Below are 27,937 nucleotides of genomic sequence, written 5' to 3'. Positions count from 1 at the left end.
CGTGAGTGGGACTCAACTAAACAACACTTGCCTGTGGTGCCCAGCACCGATGACATGTCAGCCTATATATATCCCTACCGCCAGGATGGACTGAGTTGCTTTCCACTCCTACTATCTCCACTCCCCCTTCCACCAGATGGACCAAACCGCCTCTCGTCTCTACCATATCTTCCAAGGTTGAATCGGCAAGATGAGAGATGACATCTGATTTGTTATTACCGCAGTTTACCTGTCATAAATTCAGAGAAACATCACTTAATAGATCGCATGGCTGTGTTGTAAATGAACAGGAACCGGTGCGCTAAACATCTGTAAAACCAGGCCTGGTCGTGAGAGCTTAACGATAATACATCAAATCTACCCGGTACCAATATGTAACGATGACATCAATAGTAATCAAAAAAATTCACGGCTACGTGTTCCAGACTGAAAATTAAGACAACCCAATAATGCACAAGGAACCAGAGGAGGAGACATGGAGCATCTACCAGTGGGGCCCAACAAATCTAACCAGGTCTCTTCACGCACCTCTCTAGGGTCTTCGGCAGCGACAAGCTTGAACTGCCGCCACTTCCATCTTCGTCGCGCCCCCTGCCTGCTCTGCAGTCTCACCATCCAGCTCGTAGTTGGTTCCGAGATCGAATTGCGTCTCGTCGAGCTCGAGCACGAGCCCCTCGCCATGGTCAAGCTTAGCAGCCTCATACACGTCGCGGGGTGTTCTGGAACCTGCCAAGCATACGAACGACGCGGCGTACCCACCGACGCCATACTCGTCGGAGGTGAGTCGGGCGATGGGGGAATCGACCCCGCCAAGATGGGCGGGGTCGTTGACGTAGGCGAGGGCGAGGGCCGGCTCGAGGGGCTCCTCAACCTCCTCGGCATGGCTGACGCAGGCGTGGATGCGCCGGCGGCGCTTGAGCGCGAGGACGTCACGAAAGCGGGTGCAATCATCGAGGCCGTAGAGGCGAACGCGCAGGGCGTCGGTGGCGGCGGCGAGGGGTGCGCGGGGGCATCAAAGAAGAGGTTGCGTTGGGCGTCGTTGCAGAGCAGGCGGTGCGCGGCGGATGAGTCCCAGCCCACGGTCGAGGCTGGACCTATATTTTTGTGCGTGCAAGAGAGGACGCGAGAAAATCGATCGTGATGGTAGAAAACGGCAGGTGGGATTGGTGGAGCGAGGTGGTCATAGGAAGAAGTTAATTATGCGATGTAGAATATGATTGTGATTGATTTTGGAGTAATTATTTATGCGATGGAGATTATTAATGCGATTGATTCTGGAGTAAATGGTATGCGATGGAGATTACCATCCTTATGTATAGGAACATTCCCCCACCCTTCCTTTTGAATTTATTCTGTTACCAAATCTCTTGGCAGGTTTGAGATTAACTGCCGACCGTGATATGATTTATTCCCGTATGACTTTTATTGCATTACCAAAAATTGATAACCGGCTTAAACCAGTGGGAGGGGAGATTTGTAGATAGATAAAAAACCAGTAGTACGGAGTGGTGGGAGGTGGGACGAAATAAAACCGGACGAAAATAAAACCGGAGTACCAGGCTACCAACTGCTCCATTAGGAGTAGAGATTTTGATGACAAGTATTTTCGGACGGAGGGAGTAGTATATATATCCACTTCACCATCTACTATTACAAGATGGCCAAGCCTTTGTCAATCGGATGAACATGATCCAGGCAAGGAGGGCATTAACTAAGAAGATTAGTCAGATGAACATGCTCTAGGATAGGAGGACATTAGCCGAAAAACAAACAAGGAGGATCATGCAAATTGATTCGGTTTTTAGTCGGACGGAGAAAACCCAGCGTGGAGGGGATGGTGGGAGGTGAGGGAGAATAAATCGGTGAGGCGAAAATAAACCTGCGCACCGGGCTACCAACTCCCCCTTTAGGAGTAGAGATAGAGATTAACTACTCTACAACTTTCGTGTTGTAACCATAATTTAATTGTGGTATCCTTATGCTTAAATATTCAAAACAAATAGCAATCACTATTAAATAAATATCATATCACGAAAATAAGTGATTCTCTCCGTTTCCTTTTTCTATTTTCCATCTAGTGGCTAAAACATAACGTGGTTAAATAAAAATATGCAGGGAACAAAGAATAAACCTGAGTACGGCTGCAATTTACATCATCCTTATGAAGGTGGGCCTATTTTTTTAACACAACTTTTGGCAACCGTTGCAAGTATTTCTTCAACTCAGTAGTGAGGCTCGGCGCCAGCCAGCATATTGAACCTGAAAAATGACGCAACAAACCATAAGCATCTATCCAAGAACCCAAAGAATTTTTTTCTAATTCGTGAGTGGGACTCAACTAAACAGCACTTGCCTGTGGTGCCCAGCACCGATGACATGTCAGCCTATATATATCCCTTCCGCCAGGATGGACTGAGTTGCTTTCCACTCCTACTATCTCCACTCCCCCTTCCACCAGATGGACCAAACCGCCTCTCGTCTCTACCATATCTTCCAAGGTTGAATCGGCAAGATGAGAGATGACATCTGATTTGTTATTACCGCAGTTTACCTGTCATAAATTCAGAGAAACATCACTTAATAGATCGCATGGCTGTGTTGTAAATGAACAGAAACCGGTGCGCTAAACATCTGTAAAACCAGGCCTGGTCGTGAGAGCTTAACGATAATACATCAAATCTACCCGGTACCAATATGTAACGATGACATCAATATTAATCAAAAAAATTCACGGCTACATGTTCCAGACTGAAAGTTAAGACAACCCAATAATGCACAAGGAACCAGAGGAGGAGACATGGAGCATCTACCAGTGGGGCCCAACAAATCTAACCAGGTCTCTTCACGCACCTCTCTAGGGTCTTCGGCAGCGACAAGCTTGAACTGCCGCCACTTCCATCTTCGTCGCGCCCCCTGCCTGCTCTGCAGTCTCACCATCCAGCTCGTAGTTGGTTCCGAGATCGAATTGCGTCTCGTCGAGCTCGAGCACGAGCCCCTCGCCATGGTCAAGCTTAGCAGCCTCATACACGTCGCGGGGTGTTCTGGAACCTGCCAAGCATACGAACGACGCGGCGTACCCACCGACGCCATACTCGTCGGAGGTGAGTCGGGCGATGGGGGAATCGACCCCGCCAAGATGGGCGGGGTCGTTGACGTAGGCGAGGGCGAGGGCCGGCTCGAGGGGCTCCTCAACCTCCTCGGCATGGCTGACGCAGGCGTGGATGCGCCGGCGGCGCTTGAGCGCGAGGACGTCACGAAAGCGGGTGCAATCATCGAGGCCGTAGAGGCGAACGCGCAGGGCGTCGGTGGCGGCGGCGAGGGGTGCGCGGGGGCATCAAAGAAGAGGTTGCGTTGGGCGTCGTTGCAGAGCAGGCGGTGCGCGGCGGATGAGTCCCAGCCCACGGTCGAGGCTGGACCTATATTTTTGTGCGTGCAAGAGAGGACGCGAGAAAATCGATCGTGATGGTAGAAAACGGCAGGTGGGATTGGTGGAGCGAGGTGGTCATAGGAAGAAGTTAATTATGCGATGTAGAATATGATTGTGATTGATTTTGGAGTAATTATTTATGCGATGGAGATTATTAATGCGATTGATTCTGGAGTAAATGGTATGCGATGGAGATTACCATCCTTATGTATAGGAACATTCCCCCACCCTTCCTTTTGAATTTATTCTGTTACCAAATCTCTTGGCAGGTTTGAGATTAACTGCCGACCGTGATATGATTTATTCCCGTATGACTTTTATTGCATTACCAAAAATTGATAACCGGCTTAAACCAGTGGGAGGGGAGATTTGTAGATAGATAAAAAACCAGTAGTACGGAGTGGTGGGAGGTGGGACGAAATAAAACCGGACGAAAATAAAACCGGAGTACCAGGCTACCAACTGCTCCATTAGGAGTAGAGATTTTGATGACAAGTATTTTCGGACGGAGGGAGTAGTATATATATCCACTTCACCATCTACTATTACAAGATGGCCAAGCCTTTGTCAATCGGATGAACATGATCCAGGCAAGGAGGGCATTAACTAAGAAGATTAGTCAGATGAACATGCTCTAGGATAGGAGGACATTAGCCGAAAAACAAACAAGGAGGATCATGCAAATTGATTCGGTTTTTAGTCGGACGGAGAAAACCCAGCGTGGAGGGGATGGTGGGAGGTGAGGGAGAATAAATCGGTGAGGCGAAAATAAACCTGCGCACCGGGCTACCAACTCCCCCTTTAGGAGTAGAGATAGAGATTAACTACTCTACAACTTTCGTGTTGTAACCATAATTTAATTGTGGTATCCTTATGCTTAAATATTCAAAACAAATAGCAATCACTATTAAATAAATATCATATCACGAAAATAAGTGATTCTCTCCGTTTCCTTTTTCTATTTTCCATCTAGTGGCTAAAACATAACGTGGTTAAATAAAAATATGCAGGGAACAAAGAATAAACCTGAGTACGGCTGCAATTTACATCATCCTTATGAAGGTGGGCCTATTTTTTAACATAACTTTTGGCAACCGTTGCAAGTATTTCTTCAACTCAGTAGTGAGGCTCGGCGCCAGCCAGCATATTGAACCTGAAAAATGACGCAACAAACCATAAGCATCTATCCAAGAACCCAAAGAATTTTTTTCTAATTCGTGAGTGGGACTCAACTAAACAGCACTTGCCTGTGGTGCCCAGCACCGATGACATGTCAGCCTATATATATCCCTTCCGCCAGGATGCACGGAGTTGCTTTCCACTCCTACTATCTCCACTCCCCCTTCCACCAGATGGACCAAACCGCCTCTCCTCTCTACCATATCTTCCAAGGTTGAATCGGCAAGATGAGAGATGACATCTGATTTGTTATTACCGCAGTTTACCTGTCATAAATTCAGAGAAACATCACTTAATAGATCGCATGGCTGTGTTGTAAATGAACAGGAACCGGTGCGCTAAACATCTGTAAAACCAGGCCTGGTCGTGAGAGCTTAACGATAATACATCAAATCTACCCGGTACCAATATGTAACGATGACATCAATATTAATCAAAAAAATTCACGGCTACGTGTTCCAGACTGAAAGTTAAGACAACCCAATAATGCACAAGGAACCAGAGGAGGAGACATGGAGCATCTACCAGTGGGGCCCAACAAATCTAACCAGGTCTCTTCACGCACCTCTCTAGGGTCTTCGGCAGCGACAAGCTTGAACTGCCGCCACTTCCATCTTCGTCGCGCCCCCTGCCTGCTCTGCAGTCTCACCATCCAGCTCGTAGTTGGTTCCGAGATCGAATTGCGTCTCGTCGAGCTCGAGCACGAGCCCCTCGCCATGGTCAAGCTTAGCAGCCTCATACACGTCGCGGGGTGTTCTGGAACCTGCCAAGCATACGAACGACGCGGCGTACCCACCGACGCCATACTCGTCGGAGGTGAGTCGGGCGATGGGGGAATCGATCCCGCCAAGATGGGCGGGGTCGTTGACGTAGGCGAGGGCGAGGGCCGGCTCGAGGGGCTCCTCAACCTCCTCGGCATGGCTGACGCAGGCGTGGATGCGCCGGCGGCGCTTGAGCGCGAGGACGTCACGAAAGCGGGTGCAATCATCGAGGCCGTAGAGGCGAACGCGCAGGGCGTCGGTGGCGGCGGCGAGGGGTGCGCGGGGGCATCAAAGAAGAGGTTGCGTTGGGCGTCGTTGCAGAGCAGGCGGTGCGCGGCGGATGAGTCCCAGCCCACGGTCAAGGCTGGGCCTATATTTTTGTGCGTGCAGGAGAGGACGCGAGAAAATCGATCGTGATGGTAGAAAACGGCAGGTGGGATTGGTGGAGCGAGGTGGTCATAGGAAGAAGTTAATTATGCAATGTAGATTATGATTGTGATTGATTTTGGAGTAATTATTTATGCGATGGAGATTATTAATGCGATTGATTCTGGAGTAAATGGTATGCGATGGAGATTACCATCCTTATGTATAGGAACATTCTCCCACCCTTCCTTTTGAATTTATTCTGTTACCAAATCTCTTGGCAGGTTTGAGATTAACTGCCGACCGTGATATGATTTATTCCCGTATGACTTTTATTGCATTACCAAAAATTGATAACCGGCTTAAACCAGTGGGAGGGGAGATTTGTAGATAGATAAAAAACCAGTAGTATGGAGTGGTGGGAGGTGGGACGAAATAAAACCGGACGAAAATAAAACCGGAGTACCAGGCTATCAACTGCTCCATTAGGAGTAGAGATATTAGAAAAAAATTCAAACATATAGACTGATAGATAGTACCCATTCTTCAGACTTGAACGGATGAAAACATAGCATGTTGTGGTAATCAATTGCAGTTCACGACAGAAGAGCACGTAATACAGAAAAACCAATCTATTTAACTGGGATGTATTATTACCATATTAGCGGATCTTCTTCTTTTGTGAAACATGCTTCTCTTCCCCATGTTCCAGTATTTCTTCGTCATTTAAACTGCAGATCAGAGCCTCTTTGCCAACTGAATCATAGTAAATTATCCTCTTACCAACAATGGTTTGATAATATACTTGGCCCTATTCAGCACAATAAAATTTCTACTGGGTCGTTGTTGACTTGTTGCCCATTTGTTGATCAATATTGTACATCTATTACTTTGTTTAGGAAAGCAATTTCAACCAGTCATTTTCTTGCAACCTAATGAAATTGAGCAGAAACAAAATTTCAGTTACCTTTCTTAGAGAGTAAAATGGGAAAACCAAAGCTAATCCTTGAACACACCTAACTCGACTAAAACTGTCCAACAGAAATTGAAAAACCACGTAATCCAAACCTCATGCAAGGATACGGATTACATCAGGTAACCTGGTAGGTGCTGTTCCTAGAATTCAGAGTTCCAGGATCCTACGGCAAAAGCCTAATGCCAATCTTATCAGGCCAGCTTAGCATCTTTTTTCAGAAGCGTATTTCCAGCAAGAAGGTTGCATGTAATCCTAATCAGTACTCAGAGGACAACGTTTTGATCAACAAGTGGTGGCGTTACCGGGCTGTTTTGAGCATTTGCATGAGCCTGGGTGCGGTGCCTGGGTGTCCATATTGGAGTCGATCGGGATCACACCATGTAACACATATCAACAATGAATATCCATATATAAGGCAGTGCCGGAATACTAACAACCAATCAAAACAGTTACTAACGACTCACTGAATTATACGGCTGGTAAAAGGAGGCGAAAAGGTACTGCCATATAGGATGTTGCCACCGAGGGAAAGGAACAAATCCTTTAGTCCATAGGCCATACTCGTGCCTTCAGTCAGCTATATGTTTGTCGCCCATCGGGACAGATCAAACTCCAACAAACTGACAGTTGGTCAATCCCCACGAGCTTCCTAGCACGAAAGGAACATGAGAAATTAGACACCCTGCACCGTGGGTATGAACAAGAGGAGAAGGATGAATTGTTCTTTTCTTTTCTCTGTCGATCTGGAAAGGAAACCTAGCATGGGCTGACGTACACAGCCAATTGGGCTGCTTCTGGGCCCAATTAACTACATGACCCACAGGTTGCTTTCCGGAGCAGCAGCCCTTTTACATTGGGTGAGGCACGGTGAAAATGACCAAGCGACCGCCAGTGGACGGACAATTGGAAGATCTGGGGCGTCTAACAAATGATCGGACGGCCAAAAGCGGTGAATCGCTGCGGTGGCTTGTAGCTAGCTCAGTTTTATTGTTTTGTAATTAGTCTTTTTGCTAGCAGAACTAGATATTTGCCCGTGTCGCTACGGGGCATAAATATTATATATTATATTACAATACATTATCCCATAATTTACATCTTTATGTTATGTGATTGTGTAAAAAAATACTTAACAAATCTTACCCATGATTTTATTTTGTAATCACTTATTTTGACTTATGAAATAAAATATAATTTATTTGATAAGTCAATAAAAGATGAGACGATTTTTTTGAACCAAAAAGATGAGATGATTAAGGCGGTTCCCAAGAAAAACATGTTGGACGAATCACTCCGTCTGGCAAAAAAAGGAACGCTACTCTTTTTTTAAGGGCCAGCACTAGGCGCCGGCGGACTGGCCCAAAATTTCGGCCGGTTCCTCATGCGCCGCTCGATTGAAGTGACCTTAACCGCTCGATCTGCCGGTCCCTCCTTGCTGTTTCGTTTGTCACGAGAGTCAACGAAGGCCCAGATCGGCTCTCCCTTGCGGGCGGCCGCAGCCGCGCGCAATTCTGCTCACCGTCCCGCACGAGTACCTTCGCTGCCGGCCGTCGGCGGCGAAGCTCGCCATGGCATCTTCTCGTTGTAGCTGGTGGCAGCGTCAACGTGGCCGGATGCAACAACTAGTGGTCGACTCCTCGTTGTAGTAGAACGCGCAGCACCGACCGTGTTGTCGGCCGCAGCACCCCGGCGTCACCCCTCACGCCATCGACAACTCGCCCGATGGTTGAAGCTTTTTCTCGTGCCCGTAGAAGCTTTTCCATCACTGGTCGCAGCAAAACACCATCAGCGTCGAATCAGCCATTCAGCCGCCGCCTGCCTTCACGCGGTTCCAGCATGTCGAGATGCCGGCTCCAGCAAAATTGGGCGCCGGTTCCAGCTCGCCAACATCGTAGCTTCCCTGTGCGGCGAACGATGCAGCAACCCGGGACTCCTGTTCCAGCAAATTTGGGCGCCCATCCCAGCAAAAATGGACGCCCGTTCCAGCTCTTCGCCCTGCTGATCATAGTGGCTTGCGGCTCATTGCAGCAAAGCAAGCTCGCCGGTTCCAGCTCATCACCATGCTCTGGTTTCGGCTCGCCGTGGGCGTTGGTTTGCACTGAAGTATCTAGCAAAAAGATCTGAAAGCAACAATCCTTCATTGATCGGTTGAATAAAAAAATACTAGGTTCCAGCAAAACGAAACATCGGATGCAGCAGAAAAACAACTAAACACGTAGAATTCCTGTTGTCGATTTGTACCAAAAAAGATGGTTGTTTCCAGCAAAACAAGACATTGGATACAGCAGAAACAACAAAACAGGGAGAACTCGTGTGGTCGATTTGTAGCAAAAAGGATAGCTACTTCCAGCAAAATCAAACACCCAACTCTAGCAAAAGAAAAAAAAAACGCCGGCGACGAGTGCGCGTTTGGTTCCAGCATATCGCGTGACTGATGGCAGCAATTACTGATGCTGGTTCCAGCAAAATGGCTGGCCGGTTGTAGCAGAGGCTATCGTGGGTTTCAGCACAAAAATCGCCGCATCCGTCGTCCATCTTCACGGCACAGCCACCTCGTTGGTCGTAGTAGTAGGGGCCACTGGTTGCAGCAAACCACCCTCCACTCGTCGTATCAGGTTGCAAAGTGGAAATACCAAGTTGCCGATGTAGCTTTGGCGTCGCGCCTCTTCGCTCGCCGAGAGTCGTGCTCACGCACCTCCGCGGCTTCATGTGTGCAGCCCCGGACTGCCAGCTCGCCACACACGTCTTCCATCGCCGGCAAGCTATTGATTGAAGGTAGGCCAGGGGGAGAGAGAGGTGCATGGGATGAATGGTGGGCATGGAGGGATAAGCAAGAAAAATGAGTGGTGCTTGAGGGGATAAGGAAAAGGAAGCATATGGGGATAAGGAAGAGGGAGCATGTGGGGCCGAGGGGTGAGGCCACACGTGGGCCGCATGATCGCTTTCGATCGAACGAAGCGTACGCGACTGGCCAAGCGTTCCGCCGGCACGCCGCAGGAAACGTTTCCCTTTTTTAAGTAATAAAATAAAGAGAATAAAAGTAAAGACTGGTCAAGTTTCTTTTTCCCCCTTCAGGAAATCAAGTCCAGTCAAATGTTAGCATGGGCCTAGGCGTTGTTTGGAGGCCCAACAGGCCCACAAACCAGATTACTAATCGGATCAGAACGCCGTTCACTGGCTGATCCGAGCCGTCCACCCGTCCAACCCCGCTAGGGTTTCCCCCCCCTTCAGCACCCAGCCCGTATAAGTACGAGGCGAGAGCCCCCGCCGTCAACAATCTAAGTTCGTCCACACACCGCCGCCGCCGCCGCCGCCGCGAACAGGAGAGCGAGACCGACTCCGCCGCCGCGATGAGGGCCAAGGTTCGTACTGCCCGTCATCTCCCTTCCCTGTTGTTAGCTGCTCCGCGACCGAGGTAGATCTGGACATGTGCTAGTGTTTAGCGAGGGTTTGTTCTCGCCGTTGCTACCGCTCGCTTGCGTAATTAGTGGTTCTCTGTGATGATCAACCCTGATTAGATGTCCGATCCAATCCATTCCATTCAACCGTGGGGACAAAAGTGAGGCAAATTTGTCTGAGAGAACCGCTGCTATTTCGACCAGATTTGCTTGCTCTATGAGATCTAATTACTGCCTCTAGTTATGTTAGCCAGATTTATGTTTTTTTTTTGCTGTTTTCGTTTGTCCATTGTTCTCTGTGATGATGAAAACAGATGACGAGTCTGATGTAATCCATTCTATTACACCGTGTGGACAATCGAGGCATTTGTCTGAGAGAACAACGTTTGCTTATCCATTTCTTTAGCTCATTTTCCACTGTTTTTATTTTGTATAATTGCGTCGGTTGGCATGATGAGGAAGACAATTGGCGTCTGATCTATTTGATCATAAAATCCTCCTACTCATTCTGAATGTCAAACCGACTGCAGATCTACTTTGCTTTGCCTAACCTGTTTGTAGATAGCTACGACCTTCTTAGAATAGTTCTCTTTTTGCAATGCCAAATTGGCAGTTTGGGAAATGATGAAGGACAATTGGTCCGTGTTTCTGAAAATCACGTGATGATATCCAATGAAACACTCAATCTTCTGATTCTGAATTACATACTACTTTCTCGTTTCATGTGGAATTATCTCATGTTCCTGCGCATCTAGCACTATGCAATTTGTACTGATGATCTGCATTTCGTGTTAATGTGCAGTGGAAGAAGAAGAGGATGAGGAGGCTCAAGAGGAAGCGCCGAAAGATGAGGCAGCGATCCAAGTAGGCGCCTTGGAGGGAGGGGAAGCATCATCTGACATCCAGGCAGCAAAACTCTGAGGGATGATGGCATTGTCCCAGTGATTCCTGATTTGTTATGCGGTTGTGGCTGTGGAAGTTGCCTTACCTGTGTTTGGTCAAATTTAGCTGTTTAATACTAGTCTGGCTATGTTCCAGGACTGAGTTTTATGTAATGTGAGGATTATATGTGTTTGTGACTGAATTTTATGCACCTATTATCCTTGAGGTACTCCGAATTGTGCCTTTTGGCCCTGCATTTGTTGTGTCAGTTATTTTATCTTTTTGCGGTGTGACAGCTCCTTTTATTTGCTCCTAGATGAACGAATACCAGGAACACTAAAGATATTTGCAGGTTCATTAATTTTCTTTTTACCTCACAAGGGAAACAAAAGTTGAACCAGTGACACTTCCAGCATTGGTAGCTGCCAGTGAATTGAAGCCTCAGTTGAACAACTGAACTTGATTTATTGCTTAAGCACCATGCGGTAATTTGATCTTAGACATGGGAATGAATTGGATGAGATTAACAATGGTGGTCGGTTTGAATGAAACACTAATGAACATCATGGCTCCAAGAACTGATGGCAACAATGTATTCGTTTAGTTATTGTCATTTTCAGCTTTTCTGTATTTGCTGCTATTTCACTGACGATGAGTCTGATTTAATCCATTCTATTACACCCATGTGGACGATTGAAGCAATTCTCAGGGAACATGCTTAGGGCTAGTTTTTTTGGGCCTATGGCTGAGTGTGGAAATAAGCTGCCAAGCTCAACCTAAAATTTCATTTTATAAGCCTAACTATAAGTAAGGAGGGGGCAACTTGTTTCCACAGCCAGCCATAAGCTCCAAAAGAACAGGCCCTTAGTCTTTTGAGGGAATTCCTTATTTAACACTCTCTTAAAATTTATTGCCTTGTTTGACATTGAATTTATTTTGCTTCCTTATTTAGCATGGTGTCTAAATTTTATGCCTTTTATAACACTTTTGTCCATTTTAAACCTTAAAGTTGTCACATGACACCTAAAAAGACCTATTTGCCCCTCAGATGATGTGTGACCAAAATTTTATGTGTATGTGTGTATTCAATTCCCAAGCAAAATCAACCGACCCTCGTTGGTCTTGCTGCACCTATGAACCACCGCCGGCACCGGACAGAAAATTATAGCTTAGACCACCGATTGCACGTCGGACACGTGCTATATCTTCACGTTCACCGGTGATGTTAGCGCCTCTTCGTATGCCTCGCCAGTGCATGTACGTAAGCCGCTCATGCCCTTACCACTGTTGAGCAATAAATAATATATACACCCAAAGCTAGCGAAAAAAAAGAGCTTTGATCGATTCTACACAAGTACTTGTACGTGAACATGGCCTGGGCTAGCTCTAGCTGTGCACTGCCCACAAACTTGCATGCGTACGTAAACATGGTCTGTTGATCTGTTCCAGCCCTCATGCGCGCCGCACACGCGCCATGGTTGATGGAAATTTTATATAAAATCTGGCCCCAATTTCCATGAAGTGCTAGTATCGGTGGTGGTTAACAATTCGTACTGCATATTGGAGGACCGGCGCATCAATTTTGACGACCGTATTGAGACTGTATTTGTAAGTTTTGGAACCATATTGAGACAGTTCATGAGTTAGAGGACAGTTCTGAACATCGTCAACTACTTTAGAGACCACATAATGCATTTTACTTGAAATTTTTGGTCACATGCCCATGAGGGGCAAATAGGTCTTTTCATGTGTCATTTAACACTGTTAAGGCTTAAAATGGACAGAAGTGTTATAAAGGGCATAAAATTTAGACAAGGTGTTATATAAGGAAGAAATAGTTTTACAGTGTTAAATAGGGAAACAAAATTTAAAATAGTGTTATATAAGGAATTTTCTCTAGTCTTTTAACTTTACTATTCCATTTTTGGTTTACTAACTCATATTCTTGAATGTCAAATGCATATATAAGTAGTCCTTTTTGTTACAATCTTGTCATTTGCCAAATACTAGATTGCAGGACATGTCCTTATTTAACAAAACTGATCACACACAATGAGAATTAAATCCGGACACCCAATACTCTTGTTTCCAACAAATAAAGTACATTGCATTTGGTGTCCTGCCTTGCACTCTACATGTAAATTATATTGTACATTGCGTTTGAAATAATGTGCAGTGGAAGAACAAGAGAATGACGAGGCTCAAGAGGAAGTGCCAAAAGATGAGGCAACGATCAAAGTAGGTGAGCAACCAGGATGCGAAGCTTTGATTAAGTCTTGGTCAATTCCTGATGCCGCGTCCTCTTGAATCCTGATATGTTTTGGTGATTCTGGTTGTGGCAAATGTGGATCTTTTGTAATCACTCATTAAATATCCTGAACTTTAAAAATATAATTTGCCACTACCTTGCTCTCTCAACGAATTGATTGGTTGCGGTCGGCTTGCAAGTCTTTCCTGACACGACAGTTTCTTCAATCATTTGATTGGTTCAAACCACAAATAACGAGGTGTATCTACCTCTTGTGCCATGTTTACTCACGCGCAACGGCTATTCAACAAAAGTATTGCTAGTTAGTTGTCGGATTGCTAATTAGTTATCTCTTATGTTGTTTTTGTTTCTAATTGCATTTGTGAAGATGCTGGATGCTCCGCTAAAGATAACAATCAGTTCACCCTTGCACGCAGTTTGGTCAGGGATTCTCCCATTCTTCGCATGCACGGAATTTGGAGCAGTTAACTAAGATAGTTCAGACTATTCAGATATGTGAATTATATCATTGGCAGTGCTATTGAAAATAGTTTGCCCATCCAGAATTAAATAAGTTTGAGTCTACATGGAATTATTATTTATATAAAATACACATGGGCTGAAAAAAGTGGAAGGAATCTTTTTAATTGACTTCACATGAGGATGGCAGTCAAGTTAAAGGAGTCATTTATACTTTTCTAGAGTGGCATGGCCTTCTCTCTGTGATATGACCCCATGTAATATAAATACCGGGGTCGTCGATGTTTCGCCTGAAGTTGGTGTTGTTCAAAAATATGCTGCATATACATTAGAGTACGTGCGGCCAAGCTACAATGACGAACAGCTATAAAAAAAAGGTAGTTTTTGTTGTTCAAAATACAAAGCGTGCGGGTCAAACAGAGACTGGTGCATTTATTTCAGGAGATAAACAAACGAGTAATAACACTAATCCTTGTGAAGAAGCTAAGGCTCTACACATACATGTTTGGAGGAAAGAGTACAATAAGTAAACTATGAAAACTTTCATGTGCATGGCTACATGAGAGATAGCTGGATGGAGATACTATTATCAAGGAGACCAAGTAATTAAGGGTCTGTATAGGTCTTAGTCGAAGTCTCAGTCAGATGACATCATCCAACAATAGCCCAGCCCATTTTTAATTTATCATTTAGTCTGCTACTTTTCTAGCGCTGTTGGGCCGGCCCTGCTATTGCGTCTAATGCCTTTTGTCATTTTCTTGGTTGCTCTGTGCTTTTCAGCCAGCCATTTTTTGACTCTATCAAGAGTTTCTGGAGATGCTGCTTGTTCTTGCACAATGACCGGGCCATTAGTAATTACTAAGTTTGCATGATTTTCCTTCCATCCCTTTTTTGCTGTTTTTGTTTGTTTTTTCTGTTTTTCCTATTGTCTGTTAAATGTTTAATGTTCATTTCCTTTGAAAATTAGTTATTGGCTCACTGTAAAAAAGAAATGGTAGCATTTTGTTTACATTTATCATATTTTTTTGGAAAAAGTGCTTGTTTATTCTTAAAATTATTCATCGTGTGTTGGAAAAAATGTTCCTAGAAAACATCATGTATTTTAAAAAATGTTCACCATGCGTTTACAAAAGAAAAGATATGAAACGGTGACCCTAGTGGCATATATGCAACTGCCCCCCTCCTAACAAAAACATCACTGGGTTGTAGTCATGTTGAAGACATGCAATTGCAGTAGGGAGCGGCACTTGCAATTGTGTGTCTAGGGGCAGACATGCAGCTATCCCGTACCCAACAGAATACCTCATAGTTGTGTGGACAACACTTGCAGTTGCATGCCTAGTGCAGACATGCCACTGCTTCCCCACCACTAGTAGAAAACAGGGCTATGGTCCAGGCCGGCTCAGCCCATTAGTCCCGGTTCAGTCTAGAACCGGGACCAATGTGGGCATTGGTCCCAGTTCGTGAGCCCAGGGGGCCGGCCGGGCCACGTGGGCCATTGGTCCCGGTTCGTCTGGACCTTTTGGTCCCGGTTGGTGGGACGAACCGGGACCAATGGGCCTCGCTCCTGGCCCACCATCATTGGTCCCGCTTGGTGGCTTGAACCGGGACCAAAGGCTCCCCTTTAGTCCCGGTTCATGCCACCAACCGGGACCAATGAGGTGCCTATATATACCCCCTCGCGCAAGAGCAGAGCACAGTGCTCTGTTTTTTCTGGCCGAGGGGGAGAGGGCTTTGTGGTGCTCTAGCTCACCTCCTATGCACATGAGGTGTTCGATGGAATGCCCGAGCCACACTACTTAAGCTTTCTCCTCTCGAAGCTCGACCTCCAAGCTCCATTTTCCTCGAGATTTGTCTAGATTTAGCGGTCCGTCACGCCCCGTCCCCGTCTTCACCGCCGTCGATCACCCGCGTCGATCTCATCACCGACACCACCGTGGTGAGCCTCTTGTTCTTATCTTCTTTCTGAAAGGAAAAATATTCTTACTTGTATGTTTAGATAGATACTTGTATCATTTTCTTACATTTATTATTGCATCTTATATAGTGCGATGGTTTTGGTATCCGCCCCCGTCGGCCCTCGTCCTGTCTATGATTCGGATTTGGTATGTATATTATCTTTATAACTATTGGTTCATTTATTGTTTATGAAAATTATGCCGACCAACGTGACATAGATTTTATTTATCTAGGATGTATGTGAATCGGAAATGCCAACCGACCCTATTGTCGAGAGGTTAAATTTAGTTGAAGAAGAAAACAATTTGTTGAAGGAAAAAATAAAAAAAAATTGAGGAGGAGAAGATGATATTGGAGTTGCATGTTGCGGATGTCGTCGATGATCACAAGATCAAGATGGATGCAATGCGCTTGAAGATTAGAAAGATTAGAAAATATGCCACTCATACCGAGGCTTGGTATCATTATGCCGTTGGATCAATTGTTACCTTGGTTGCGATTATGATCGCATTTGTTTTCGCATTGAAATGTTTTACATAGTTTCAATGTATGGTTTAATTAATTAGATGCTCTGGAGAGCTATATGTTGTTAGATGAGAACTATGTATGCACTTTGGTTTTAATGTGATGATGAACTTCTATTAATTTGGACACTTAATTATATATAATGCACGCAGATGAACCGGCAATGGATGTACGGTGACAGACACACCCGCGAGTACATTAAGGGCGTGCATGAGTTTCTCGATGCGGCTGAGGCAAACAAGCAGAATGGTTTTATGTGTTGTCCATGCACTGAATGTGGGAATACGAGGTCTTACTCTAACCGGAAAATCCTTCACTCCCACCTGCTTTACAAGGGTTTCATGCCACACTATAATGTTTGGACGAGGCACGGAGAAATAGGGGTTATGATGGAAGACGGCGAAGAAGAAGAGTACGATGACAACTATGTGCCCCCTGAATACGGTGATGCTGCAACGGGGGGAGCTGGTGAAGATCAAGAGGAACCAGACGATGTGCCAATGATGCTGCCACGGGTGAAGCTGCTGAAGATCAAGAGGAACCAGACGATGTGCCCGATGATGATGATCTCCGCCGGGTCATTGTCGATGCAAGGACGCAATGCATTAGTCAAAAGGAGAAGCTGAAGTTCGATCGCATGTTAGAGGATCACAAAAAAGGGTTATACCCCAATTGCGAAGATGGCAACACAAAGCTCGGTACCGTACTGGAATTGCTGCAGTGGAAGGCAGAGAATGCTGTGGCTGACAAATGATTTGAGAAGCTACTGAAAATATTGAAGAAGAAGCTTCCAAAGGATAACGAATTGCCCGACAGTACATACGCAGCAAAGAAGGTCGTATGCCCTCTAGGATTGGAGGTGGAGAAGATACATGCATGCCCTAATGACTGCATCCTCTACCGCGGTGCATACAAGGATCTGAACGCATGCCCGGTATGCGGTGCGTTGCGGTATAAGATCAGACGAGATGACCCTGGTGATGTTGACGGCGAGCCCCTCAGGAAGAGGGTTCCTGCGAAGGTGATGTGGTATGCTCCTATAATACCACGGTTGAAACGTCTGTTCAGAAACGAAGAGCATGCCAAGTTGATGCGATGGCACAGTGAGAACCGAAAGAAAGATGGGAAGTTGAGAGCACCCGCTGACGGGTCGCAGTGGAGAAAAATCGAGAGAAAGTACTGGGATGAGTTTGCAAAGGACCCAAGGAATGTATGGTTTGCTTTAAGCGCGGATGGCATTAATCCTTTCGGGGAGCAGAGCAGCAATCACAGCACCTGGCCCGTGACTCTATGTATGTATAACCTTCCTCCTTGGATGTGCATGAAGCGGAAGTTCATTATGATGCCAGTTCTCATCCAAGGCCCTAAGCAACCCGGCAACGAAATTGATGTGTACCTAAGGCCATTAGTTGAAGAACTTTTACAGTTGTGGAATGGAAACGGTGTACGTACGTGGGATGAGCACAGACAGGAGGAATTTAACCTTAAGGCGTTGCTGTTCGTGACCATCAACGATTGGCCCGCTCTCAGTAACCTTTCAGGACAGACAAACAAAGGATACCACGCATGCACGCACTGTTTAGATGACACTGAAAGTATATACCTGGACAAATGCAGGAAGAATGTGTACCTGGCCCATCGTCGATTTCTTCTGACCAACCATCAATGTCGAAAGAAAGGCAAGCATTTCAAAGGCGAGGCAGATCACCGGAAGAAGCCCGCCATGCGCACCGGTGATCACGTGCTTGCTATGGTCAATGATTTACACTACGTAATCTTTGGTAAGGGTCCCGGTGGACTAGCTGTTCCGAATGACGTTGAGGGACACGCACCCATGTGGAAGAAGATATCTATATTTTGGGACCTACCCTACTGGAAAGACCTAGAGGTCCGCTCCTCAATCGACGTGATGCACGTGACGAAGAACCTTTGCGTGAACCTGCTAGGCTTCTTGGGCGTGTATGGGAAGACAAAAGATACACCTGAGGCACGAGAGGACCTGCAACGTTTGCACGAAAAAGACGGCATGCCTCCGAAGCAGTATAAAGGTCCTGCCAGCTACGCTCTTACGAAAGAAGAGAAATAAATCTTCTTTGAATGCCTGCTCAGTATGAAGGTCACGACTGGCTTCTCGTCGAATATAAAGGGAATAATAAATATGCCAGAGAAAAAGTTTCAGAACCTAAAGTCTCATGACTGCCACGTGATTATGACACAACTGCTTCCAGTTGCATTGAGGGGGCTTCTACCGGAAAACGTTCGATTAGCCATTGTGAAGCTATGTGCATTCCTCAATGCAATCTCTCAGAAGGTGATCGATCCAGAAATCGTACCAAGGCTAAGGAGTGATGTGGCGCAATGTCTTGTCAGTTTCGAGCTGGTGTTCCCACCATCCTTCTTCAATATCATGACGCACGTCCTAGTTCATCTAGTCGACGAGATTGTCATCCTGGGGCCCGTATTTCTACATAATATGTTCCCCTTTGAGAGGTTCATGGGAGTCCTAAAGAAATATGTTCGTAACCACGCTAGGCCAGAAGGAAGCATCTCCATGGGCCATCAAACAGAGGATGTTATCGGGTTTTGTGTTGACTTCATTCCTGGCCTTAACAAGATAGGTCTCCCTAAATCGCGGTATGAGGGGAGACTGACTGGAAAAGGCACTCTGGGAAGAGACTCAATAATATGCAGGGACGGATATTCTTGGTCTCAAGCACACTACACAGTTCTACAGAACTCTACCTTGGTGACCCCGTATGTCGATGAACACAAGAACAGTCTGCGCTCCAAACACCCGGAGCAGTGCGACGACTGGATTACATGTGAACACATCAGGACTTTCAGCAGTTGGTTGGAAACACGTCTTAGAGGTGAAAACACTGTTTGTGATGAGTTGTACTTGTTGTCCAGGGGACCATCTTTGACTGTATTGACTTACAAAGGATACGAGATAAATGGGAATACATTTTACACGATCGCCCAAGATCAAAAGAGCACCAACCAAAACAGCGGTGTCCGCTTTGATGCAGCAACCGAGAGCGGAAAGGACACATATTATGGTTACATAGTGGACATATGGGAACTTGACTACGGACCTGATTTTAAGGTCCCTTTGTTTAAGTGCAAATGGGTCAATCTGTTAGGCGGCGGGGTACAGGTAGACCCACAGTATGGAATGACAACAGTGGATCTGAAAAATCTTGGGTACACTGATGAACCGTTCGTCCTAGCCAATGATGTGGCACAGGTTATCTATGTGAAGGACATGTCTACCAAACCGAGAAAAAGAAAAGATAAGGAAGCGAATACATCATACGATGAGCTAAAGCGCCACATAGTTCTTTCAGGAAAAAGGGACATCCTGGGAGTGGACGGCAAGACAGACATGTCTGAAGATTATGAAAAGTTTCATGAAATTCCTCCCTTCAATGTCAAGGCTGACCCAAGCATCCTGATAAACAATGAAGATTATCCATGGTTACGGCGCAATAAGCAAATGACACAAGCGAAGAAAAAGTGAAGACTTTCTCCCGCAATAAGCAAATGCTATGTGGGTGAAATTATGATACCATCCCAACTTTTAACTTTTTCAGAGTTCATTTGAAATGCTTTCATGTCTTATGGTTCGAAACTTTGATACTTCGAAAGTGATTGTCCATTTTGTACACGAAGTGCATCAAGGTTTTGTCGTAACCCTCTCTACTTTTTGGAACATGCTATGTGGGTGAAATGATGATACCATGCCAACTTTCAACCTTTTCAGAGTTCATTTTGAAATGCTTTCCAATTTCAGAGTCATTTAGCTCAAAGAATGAATTAATAGCAAACAGAATGAACTACAATTTTTTTTATGAAAATAAAAACAATCAATTAAAATATTATATTATGATCAACTAAAATAAAACTATAATATTCTTCAATAGCAAAAAGAATATAATTTGTGTGACCTAAAATCAAACTATAAGTATTTAATTGTAAGTATAAATAAAAAATAAATAGCAAAGAAGAAAAAAAATTCTAATTTTATAGTAAAGTTATTCATAAACTAGTGATTCACACAAATTTTTAAAAATTCAAATTTAAACTATTTAAAATTTAAAACTAATGGCACTAACGGAAAGTTTATAATTTTTGTGACCTAAAAGCAAAAAGAAATAACTAAAAAACTGTAAGTATTTAGTTGTAAGTAGAAATAAAAAATAAATAGAAAAAAAATTCTAATTTTGTAGTAAAGTTATTCATAAACTAGTGATTCACACAAATTTTTAAAAATTCAAATTTAAACTATTTAAAATTTAAAACTAATGGCACTAACAGAAAGTTTATAATTTTTGTGACCTAAAAGCAAAAAGAAATCACTAAAAAACTATAAGTATTTAGTTTTAAGTAGAAATAAAAAAATAAAAAACCAAAAAAATGTAGAAATAAAAAAGAAAAAAACCAAAAAAAAATGCCACCTACTAGGCCTCCACGGCCTGAATACGACTAGAAACCCTACATGGGCCAGGATTCAGGCCCGCAGAAGGCCCAATAGGCCCACAGGCAAAGCAGTGTCAAATTAGGCCCATAGGCCTGCAGTTCAGAGGAGTTCGAGAGGGAGGAGGCAGCAGAGCTTATAAACTGGTGTTGGGCGCTGTCAACTAGCGATGTGGGACTAAACTTTTGGGCGCGGGGCAGCACAAGGGTATTGGTCCCGGTTGGTGGCACCAACCGGGACTAAAGGTGGCATTGGTCCCGGTTGGTGGCACCAGCCGTGACCATTGCCCCCCTTTAGTCCCGGTTGGTGCCACCAACCGGGACCAATGGCCTTCGCTTCCCGCCCTTTGGGCTGCCGAAAAGAGGCCTTTGGTCCCGGTTGGTGGCTCGAACCGGGACTAAAGGGGGCAATGGTCACGGTTGGTGCCACCAACTGGGACCAATGCTCCGTCTATATAAGCCACACTTGTGAAAATTTTGGTACAGTTTCTTCGATCGCCGCCAGGCTGCCCCTCTGCTCGCCTCGCCGTCGCCGCCGTTGCCCCTGCCCCGCCCCCGAGCGCGCGCTGCCTCATCGTCGTCGCCGACCCCGAGCCGCCCCGCCGTCGCCCTCGCCCTCGCCCTCGAGCTCCGCCGTCCCCGAGCCCCCGAGCTCCTGCCCCGCGCGCCCCCGGCCCGAGCTCCACCGTCCGCCGCCACCGAGCGCGCCCCGCCGTCGCCCTCGCCCTCGCCGACCCCGAGCCCGTCCTCGTCGCCGTCGCCCCCGACGCCGGCCGCCCGCGTCTCCTCCCCGATCCCTCCGGGAGAGGTAGCCCATCCTCTCCTTCCTTCCCTGCTCTAAATTCGCAAAATATTGATATGATGTAGATGTATGTATGTATGTATGAGTTGGGGAGAAAGTTTATAATTTTTGTTCATATATACTGTAGATGCATGTATGTATGATGAATTTTGATATTTTTTGTTCATATATAATGTAGATGTATATGTATGTATGGAATGATATCGATGGATGTATGTATATAGAACATTCGTAGAAAATATGACCAATGTCCCCCTCCGGTTCACTCGGGAACACTATTCGTAGAAGGAGAAGAAGAAGGAGAAGACGAGGAGAGGAAGAAAAGGAAGAGGAGAAGAAGAAAGGAATAGAGGAGAAGAAGAGAAAATTAGAATATATATTCTATTTTCTCTTTTCTCCTCTATTCCTTTCTTCTTCTCTTCTTTTTTTTTTCTTCTTTTTTTTCTTCGACACATGGGGGGGGGGTCGAGAACGTCGGACATTCATGAGAGAGGCGAGGAAGAAGGGGAAGAAGAGGGAGAAGAAGAGGAGAGGAAGAAGAGGAAGTCTTCTCCTCTATTCTTTCTTTTCTTCTTTTTTCTTCTTCTTCTTCCTCTTTATTTTATCGGGAACGAGGGTCGTCGAGAGGTCGAGGAGCGGTAGAGGAGAAACCCTAAATAGAAAGTATCGTCGGTGTGAGATACATGTACCGTCGGTGTCGGACACTACACCCACATCCCACAAGTGGCGCGGACTTCGACGCCCACGTCACTTGTGGGACGTGGATGTAGTGTCCGACACCGAAGGCCACATGTATCTCACACCCACGATACTTGCTAGCTATTTAGGGTTTCCTCTACCGAAAAGAAGAGGAGAAATAAATAAGAAGAAGAAAAAAGAAGAAAAAGAAGAGGAGAAGAAGAAAGGAATAGTGGAGAAGAAGAGAAAATAGAATATATTCTATTTTCTCTTTTCTCCACTATTCCTTTCTTCTTCTCCTCTTTTTTTTCTTCTTTTCTTCTTCTTCTTCTTCTTCTTCTTCTTCTTCTTCTTCTTCTTCTTCTTCTTCTTCTTCTTCTTCTTCTTCTTCTTCTTCTTCTTCTTCTTCTTCTTCTTCTTCTTCTTCTTCTTCTTCTTATTCTTATTAGCCGGAAGTAGAGAGAGGTTTCCTAGTGTCAAAGTATTGAAGAAATCCATGCCTTCATCATTAGCCGGAAGTAACCAGGGCATGTTGGTACGAAGTTCTGCAAAGTTGTTCTGGAATGGAGTCCCGGATAGAATAATCCGCCTTTTGGTACGAATTCAGCAAAGGCCTTCCAAATAGCGATATTCGGAAGGCTCTTGCTGAACTTTGTACCAAAAGGCGGATTATCCTATCTGGGAGTCCGTTCCAGAACAACTTTGAAGAGCTTCGTACCATCATGCACATGTTACTTTCGCCTAATGATGAAGACATGGTTTTGTTGAATCCTTTGACACTACGCAACCTCCCGACCCCTCGGCGATCCTCTCGAACATGAGAGGAAGAAGAGGATCGTCGAGGGGTCGAGGGTTCCAGGGTCGTCGAGGGGTCGAGGATCGCCGAGGGGTCGAGAGAGGTTTCCTAGTGTCAAATTATTGAAGAAATCCATGCCTTCATCATTAGCCGGAAGTAACCAGGGCATGTTGGTACGAAGTTCTGCAAAGTTGTTTTGGAATGGAGTCCCGGATAGAATAATCCGCCTTTTGGTACCAATTCAGCAAAGGCCTTCCAAATAGTGATATTCGGAAGGCTCTTGCTGAACTTTGTACCAAAAAGCGAATTATCCTATCTGGGACTCCGTTCCAGAACAACTTTGAAGAGCTTCGTACCATCATGCACATGTTACTTTCGCCTAATGATGAAGACATGGTTTTGTTGAATCCCTTGACACTAGGCAACCTCCCGACCCCTCGGCGATCCTATCGAACATGAGAGGAAGAAGAGGATAAAAAAAGAAGAGGAAGAAGAAAAAAAAGAGGAGAAGAAAGAATAGAGGAGATCTTCTCCTCTATTCTTTCTTCTCCTCTTATTTTTCTTCTTCTTCCTCTTTTTTTATCGGGGAACGAGGGTCGTCGAGGGACATAGATGTAGTGTCGTCGTTGTCGATGTATACCCCCTCCCGATAGCTTACTATGATTAGGTAGCTAGTTCTACGTTTGGCACTAATATATCCATCTGTCATGTTTGAATAATAATTGCCATGTTGTAAATATTTGTAGAAACTATGGACATCGCCCTAGACGAAGTAACAAAAGAAGCGTTGTTGAGGGACATAATCACAGAAGGAAGTGATGCCATCTCGTTGTTTCTCAACGAAACCGATTGTCTGGAAGGAGAGGGTGAACAAGCTGGCTACGGTGACCTAATGCCGATGCAAGAAGAAGAACATGAGGACGGCTCCGGTGACCCAATGCCGGTGCAAGAAGGAGACCGTGATGACGGCTCCGGTGACCGAACCGAGTCCGGCCAGGTATATATATTAGTTAAGCCTATGCTGACTAGCTGATTGATGCATTCATTGTTTTGGTATGTACACATATTAATTAAGTCTTTGTTCTTTTTTCTAGCCCTCCGGATCGAGCACAACTTCGGTAAAGAGACGAGGCCCGAAGAAAAAGTTGAGCTCGGATGAAAAGTTTGAGATCATAGCAATCGCGCCCGACGGCCAACCTATTGAACCCCTCCGGACAAAGAGCGCATTTGTTGCTCAGTGCGGGGTTCTGGTTAGGGACAAGATCCCGATAAGCATCCAGCAATGGTTTAAGCCGGCTACAGAAGACCCTGAGGTCTCTTATGTCAATGATATGCAGAAAAATGATCTTTGGACTGAGCTGAAGTCAAATTTCACCCTACCGCCTGAGGATAATCCAGAGAACCCAGTTAAAGAGAAATTAATCAAGTCTTTTGCTCTGAAGAGGATGGCAGAACTATTCAGGAGGTGGAAGAAAGAGCTGAATAAGTTTGTTGAAAATAATGAGACACTAGAATTCAAAGGCAGATATGAGAAGATCAGAGATCACTGGCCCGCATTTGTGGCCCACAAGACATCGGAAAAGAGTAAGAAGATGTCGGCGACAAACAAGCAAAATGCTGCGAAGAAGAAGCTTCACCATCGCACGGGGTCAGGTGGCTACCTCGTAGCCCGGCCTAAGTGGTCCAAGACTGAGAATGATCTGGTTCATAAAGGGATCGAACCAGAGACAATTAACTGGCCAGACCGTTGCCGGACTTGGTTCTTCGGGGCTGGCGGAACACTGGACCCTGTAACAGGGAAGTGCATTTGGACGAACGATCAAATGGACATACCAGTCAGTAAGCTTAAGCAGTATATCGAAGCAGCGCAGGAAGGGACGTTCTTTCCAGACAGAGAGAACGACGAGCTCACAATGGCCCTCGGGAATCCTGAGCACCCTGGACGGACACGAGGCACGCCAGGCTCCATTCCGTGGAAGGTTGGGTTTCCGGACGCAGGCGGTTACAAATCCCATGAGAGGAGGAAAAAAGTGCAGCAGACCCAAATGCAGGCGCTGAAAGCAAGGGTAGACGCGATAGAGGAACGAGAAGCAAATCGCAACAAACGTACTGCCGAAGCCTCCCCCGAAGCTACCCCGCCATCTCAGCGCAGAAGCAGCGTGGCTTCCACCGAGCTGCTTCAGCCGGAGCATGCCTTGACGGCTCCTGCCAGCTATCCCGTGGATGCTATAATGGAGTCTCAAAATTGCCACCTTATGACGCAATGGATGAATTTGAAGGTCAAGGCGGATGTTGGCTCTGTTTTTCCTACTGAACCCGGCGCAACTTTTCACTGCCGGCCGATTCCAGAAGGATATGCTAGGGTGATGGTGGATGAGATAACGGAGGGATTTGAGGACCTCCAGCTTGACCACCCTACCGGTGAAGGAGAGACTCGGCTGGGGTCTGCTCTGAAGACTCCATGCCTATGGCGGAAGGAGCTCATCAACCTTTCAAACTGGACGCCACCGCCTCCTCCTCCTCCTCCGGCGAGTCAGGGCACTCCGCCTCCACCGCCTCCTCCTCCGGCGAGTGACGATCAGGGCCCTCGGCCGGCTCCTTCTCCGGCGCGTGGCGGCACTCCGCCTCCTTCTCCGCCTGCGCCGACGCGCCCGAGCAGCCAGCCTCCTCCTTCTCTGCCTCGTCAGCAAGGGCGGAAGAGACCTGCCGCCGCTCCAGCTGCTCCAGCGCGTCGTAGTCCTTCTCTTCCGCCTCTTAAGCAAGTAAAGAAGACAACCGCTACGTTTGCTCGGTCGGCGTCTAGCAGTACAACCAGAGGCGGGAGGACATACGGATTCGGTCCTTCTCTGAAGACTCCAAAGAAGTTACCATATGAGAGGACCCAGGAGGAGAACGCCGACATCGCGCGAGAAGAAGTGAAGAAATTCTTTGAAGGGGTGAAAGCAAAGAAACATCCACCTCCGGAGGAGAAGGTAGATCGGGTGAAAGTGAAGCGCACTCTGGCTGCCCTGACAAAACCACCGAAGTCTGATCCGCCGAAAGGAAACTATGACCGCATTATTGGAAAGGAATTTGCCGAAGCGGAGCGGTCGGGAAGTACTGTCAGTGATCAAAGGCTGAAAGAACGACGAGCTGGGAAACAAATTGCCCAGCTCGGCGAACAAGCGAAGCAATCGTGCCCCCCGCTCAAGGTGCCTAGCCACAACGTCGATAATGATCCGAGGATGGTGCCCGGTTATAGCAATCTTGCAGATTACCTGCCCGACGAAGTACATTATGAACCCATGGAGGTGCAGATATAAAGATACGAGTACGGGAAGCCTCTCGTCAAAGATGAAAGATCTCTATCAACGATGATGCGAAGATTGCATGATTGGTACTTGAAAATCTGCAGAGACTCTGGGGGGAGGAGTACTTTGTATGTGAAAGTTAAAAAGGAGCATGACCTCGTTGGAATTGATCTGTTGCCTGTTCCATTTGAGGAGTTCTATCAGTTTTTCAATCAATTGGCCCTCGATAAAACAATGGTCGCCTGCTACTGTCTGTAAGTAGTACTACTTCTGTCATTAAGTTTCTCTATATAGCTTAGCTCTTTCATTGCATGTATTTATAATCATCCTCACTATATTATGCAGATTGAAGATCGCCGAATTGAAGAAAAGACAAGTCGGTGATATTGGGTTCATTAACACATATCTCATAGATGCAACTCAGGTTAAACTTCATGCCGCAGCTACCGAGGCCAGCTTGCTACGATCGTTCGTAATAAATCAAAACAAAGATATAATACTCTTTCCTTACAACTTCAGGTGAGTGTTACTGTCTTGTGCGTATTCGGTTTCCCTTATATATTAGTCAAGGTTATAGTAATGTAATTCATGAGTTATGCATGTGTGTGCAGTTTCCACTTTATTCTACTAGAGATTAAGCTTGAGCAGGGAGTAGTAACCGTCTTGGACTCTAAACGAAAAGATCCCAAGGAGTATGCGGACATGACTGAAATCCTCAAGAAGTAAGTTAAATCGATCATTATCCACCATATCAGCAACTTTGTTCATTTCCTGATATCAAGTAATTGTTTTCTTTGTCCGGCAGTGTTTGGAGAAAATTCACCAAAACAGTTCCGGGACTGCCGAAGGAGCTGGAATTTAGACACCCGAAAGTAAGTACTATAGTAGCATGTTCCGCGCATCTCCTAGTGATTCAAGCGCTAGTTTCATCAATACCATTTAGCATTCTTGCTTATCAGTTTGATTGACCTCTATTTCTTGTAAAGTGGTTGTGGCAGGAACAAGGGAATGATTTCTGTGGATACTACATCTGCGAGTCCATCCGCCACACGACCTGTGAGCGGGGCGGGTACTCTAACGAACAATATGAAGTACGTAAATAACAACATTCACAATTTTATTTTATTACCATCATTTGTGTTGAGTTTCATTCATTTATATATATATATATATGTATTGACCCCCTTCTTCAAATTAGATGTTTCGGAAGCGGGATGAACTCCTAGCACCAGCTCGCATGCGAGCAATTCAAGAGGAATTGGCGGCATTCTTTCTTGACCACGTGATCCCTGAAGACGAAGAATTCTATGTGGACCCTGAGTCCGTATGATTATATTTGTAAGAGATAATTATTGTATATATGTAGCCGGTAGTGTCAGATAGATATACGAAAACTTGTTGTTCGACCAATCTCTCGGAGAAGGAGAGGTGGTCGATATCACTTCTCTCTGTATATATGCATATATGTTCATGACGATCTTCTGTTTCCTTCGTTTGCTTACTAGCTAGCTAGCGTGTCTAGTCCTCTCTATATACGTATGTATAGTACGTAGCGTCGACCAAGCACGGACATAACAGAGGACACTTCTCTCTATTAATTATAACTAGCTAACACAATATATGAAACACCTAAATTAACCCCCCAAAACCCCCAACCCCCCCCCCCTTTCAAAAAAAAACAAAAACCCCAGCCACAG

General features: G+C 45.7%; 1 protein-coding gene, 2 long non-coding RNA genes, 4 other non-coding genes and 3 pseudogenes across 7 annotated transcripts; 6 read left to right on the top strand and 4 right to left on the bottom strand.

The window, feature by feature from the left end:
- Positions 1 to 483: 483 nt before the first annotated feature.
- On the bottom strand, positions 484 to 1,185 carry LOC147973099 (triphosphate tunnel metalloenzyme 3-like; annotated as a pseudogene).
- Positions 1,186 to 2,358: 1,173 nt separating this feature from the next.
- On the bottom strand, positions 2,359 to 3,507 carry LOC147973098 (triphosphate tunnel metalloenzyme 3-like; annotated as a pseudogene).
- Positions 3,508 to 5,148: 1,641 nt separating this feature from the next.
- Positions 5,149 to 5,828, bottom strand: LOC125507397 (triphosphate tunnel metalloenzyme 3-like; annotated as a pseudogene).
- A 2,176-nt stretch (positions 5,829 to 8,004) lies between these two features.
- Positions 8,005 to 9,566, bottom strand: LOC125510804 (uncharacterized). The gene is made up of 2 exons (XM_048676069.2): positions 9,155 to 9,566; positions 8,005 to 8,826 (listed from the first exon to the last, which is right to left on the bottom strand). The coding sequence occupies exons 1-2, from the start codon at positions 9,524 to 9,526 to the stop codon at positions 8,503 to 8,505; spliced, it is 696 nt and encodes a 231-aa protein (XP_048532026.2). The 5' UTR covers positions 9,527 to 9,566; the 3' UTR covers positions 8,005 to 8,502.
- Positions 9,567 to 9,680: 114 nt separating this feature from the next.
- LOC147973097 (uncharacterized) lies at positions 9,681 to 11,242 on the top strand. Its single transcript, XR_015602763.1, has 2 exons — positions 9,681 to 10,068; positions 10,907 to 11,242. It is a non-coding gene; the product is annotated as an uncharacterized LOC147973097 (long non-coding RNA).
- LOC125511924 (small nucleolar RNA SNOR75) lies at positions 10,199 to 10,289 on the top strand. Its single transcript, XR_007285193.2, has one exon. It is a non-coding gene; the product is annotated as a small nucleolar RNA SNOR75 (small nucleolar RNA).
- On the top strand, positions 10,398 to 10,484 carry LOC125511913 (small nucleolar RNA SNOR75). Its single transcript, XR_007285183.1, has one exon. It is a non-coding gene; the product is annotated as a small nucleolar RNA SNOR75 (small nucleolar RNA).
- On the top strand, positions 10,550 to 10,616 carry LOC125511749 (small nucleolar RNA Z105). The gene has a single exon (XR_007285101.2). It is a non-coding gene; the product is annotated as a small nucleolar RNA Z105 (small nucleolar RNA).
- Positions 10,721 to 10,801, top strand: LOC125511731 (small nucleolar RNA SNORD18). The gene has a single exon (XR_007285086.1). It is a non-coding gene; the product is annotated as a small nucleolar RNA SNORD18 (small nucleolar RNA).
- A 4,124-nt stretch (positions 11,243 to 15,366) lies between the features above and the next one.
- Positions 15,367 to 16,003, top strand: LOC147973096 (uncharacterized). The gene is made up of 3 exons (XR_015603544.1): positions 15,367 to 15,653; positions 15,762 to 15,819; positions 15,907 to 16,003. It is a non-coding gene; the product is annotated as an uncharacterized LOC147973096 (long non-coding RNA).
- Positions 16,004 to 27,937: the final 11,934 nt, after the last annotated feature.

This window comes from Triticum urartu, chromosome 5A, assembly GCF_056163025.1.
Source record: "Triticum urartu cultivar PI428250 chromosome 5A, HENAU_Tu73, whole genome shotgun sequence".
In the NCBI taxonomy this organism is placed as follows: domain Eukaryota; kingdom Viridiplantae; phylum Streptophyta; class Magnoliopsida; order Poales; family Poaceae; genus Triticum; species Triticum urartu.
Note: the sequence above shows the minus strand (reverse complement) of the source record. Positions and strands in the feature narration are given on the sequence as shown.

Excerpts from the sequence above, each read along its gene's own strand:
- LOC125510804 (XM_048676069.2), bottom strand. The coding sequence starts at position 9,526 with ATGCCCACCATTCATCCCATGCACCTCTCTCTCCCCCTGGCCTACCTT. Across the intron at positions 8,827-9,154 it reads TTTTGCTGGAACCAGCATCA|ATCTTTTTGCTAGATACTTC; the intron begins GTAATTGCTGCC and ends TGTTGCTTTCAG.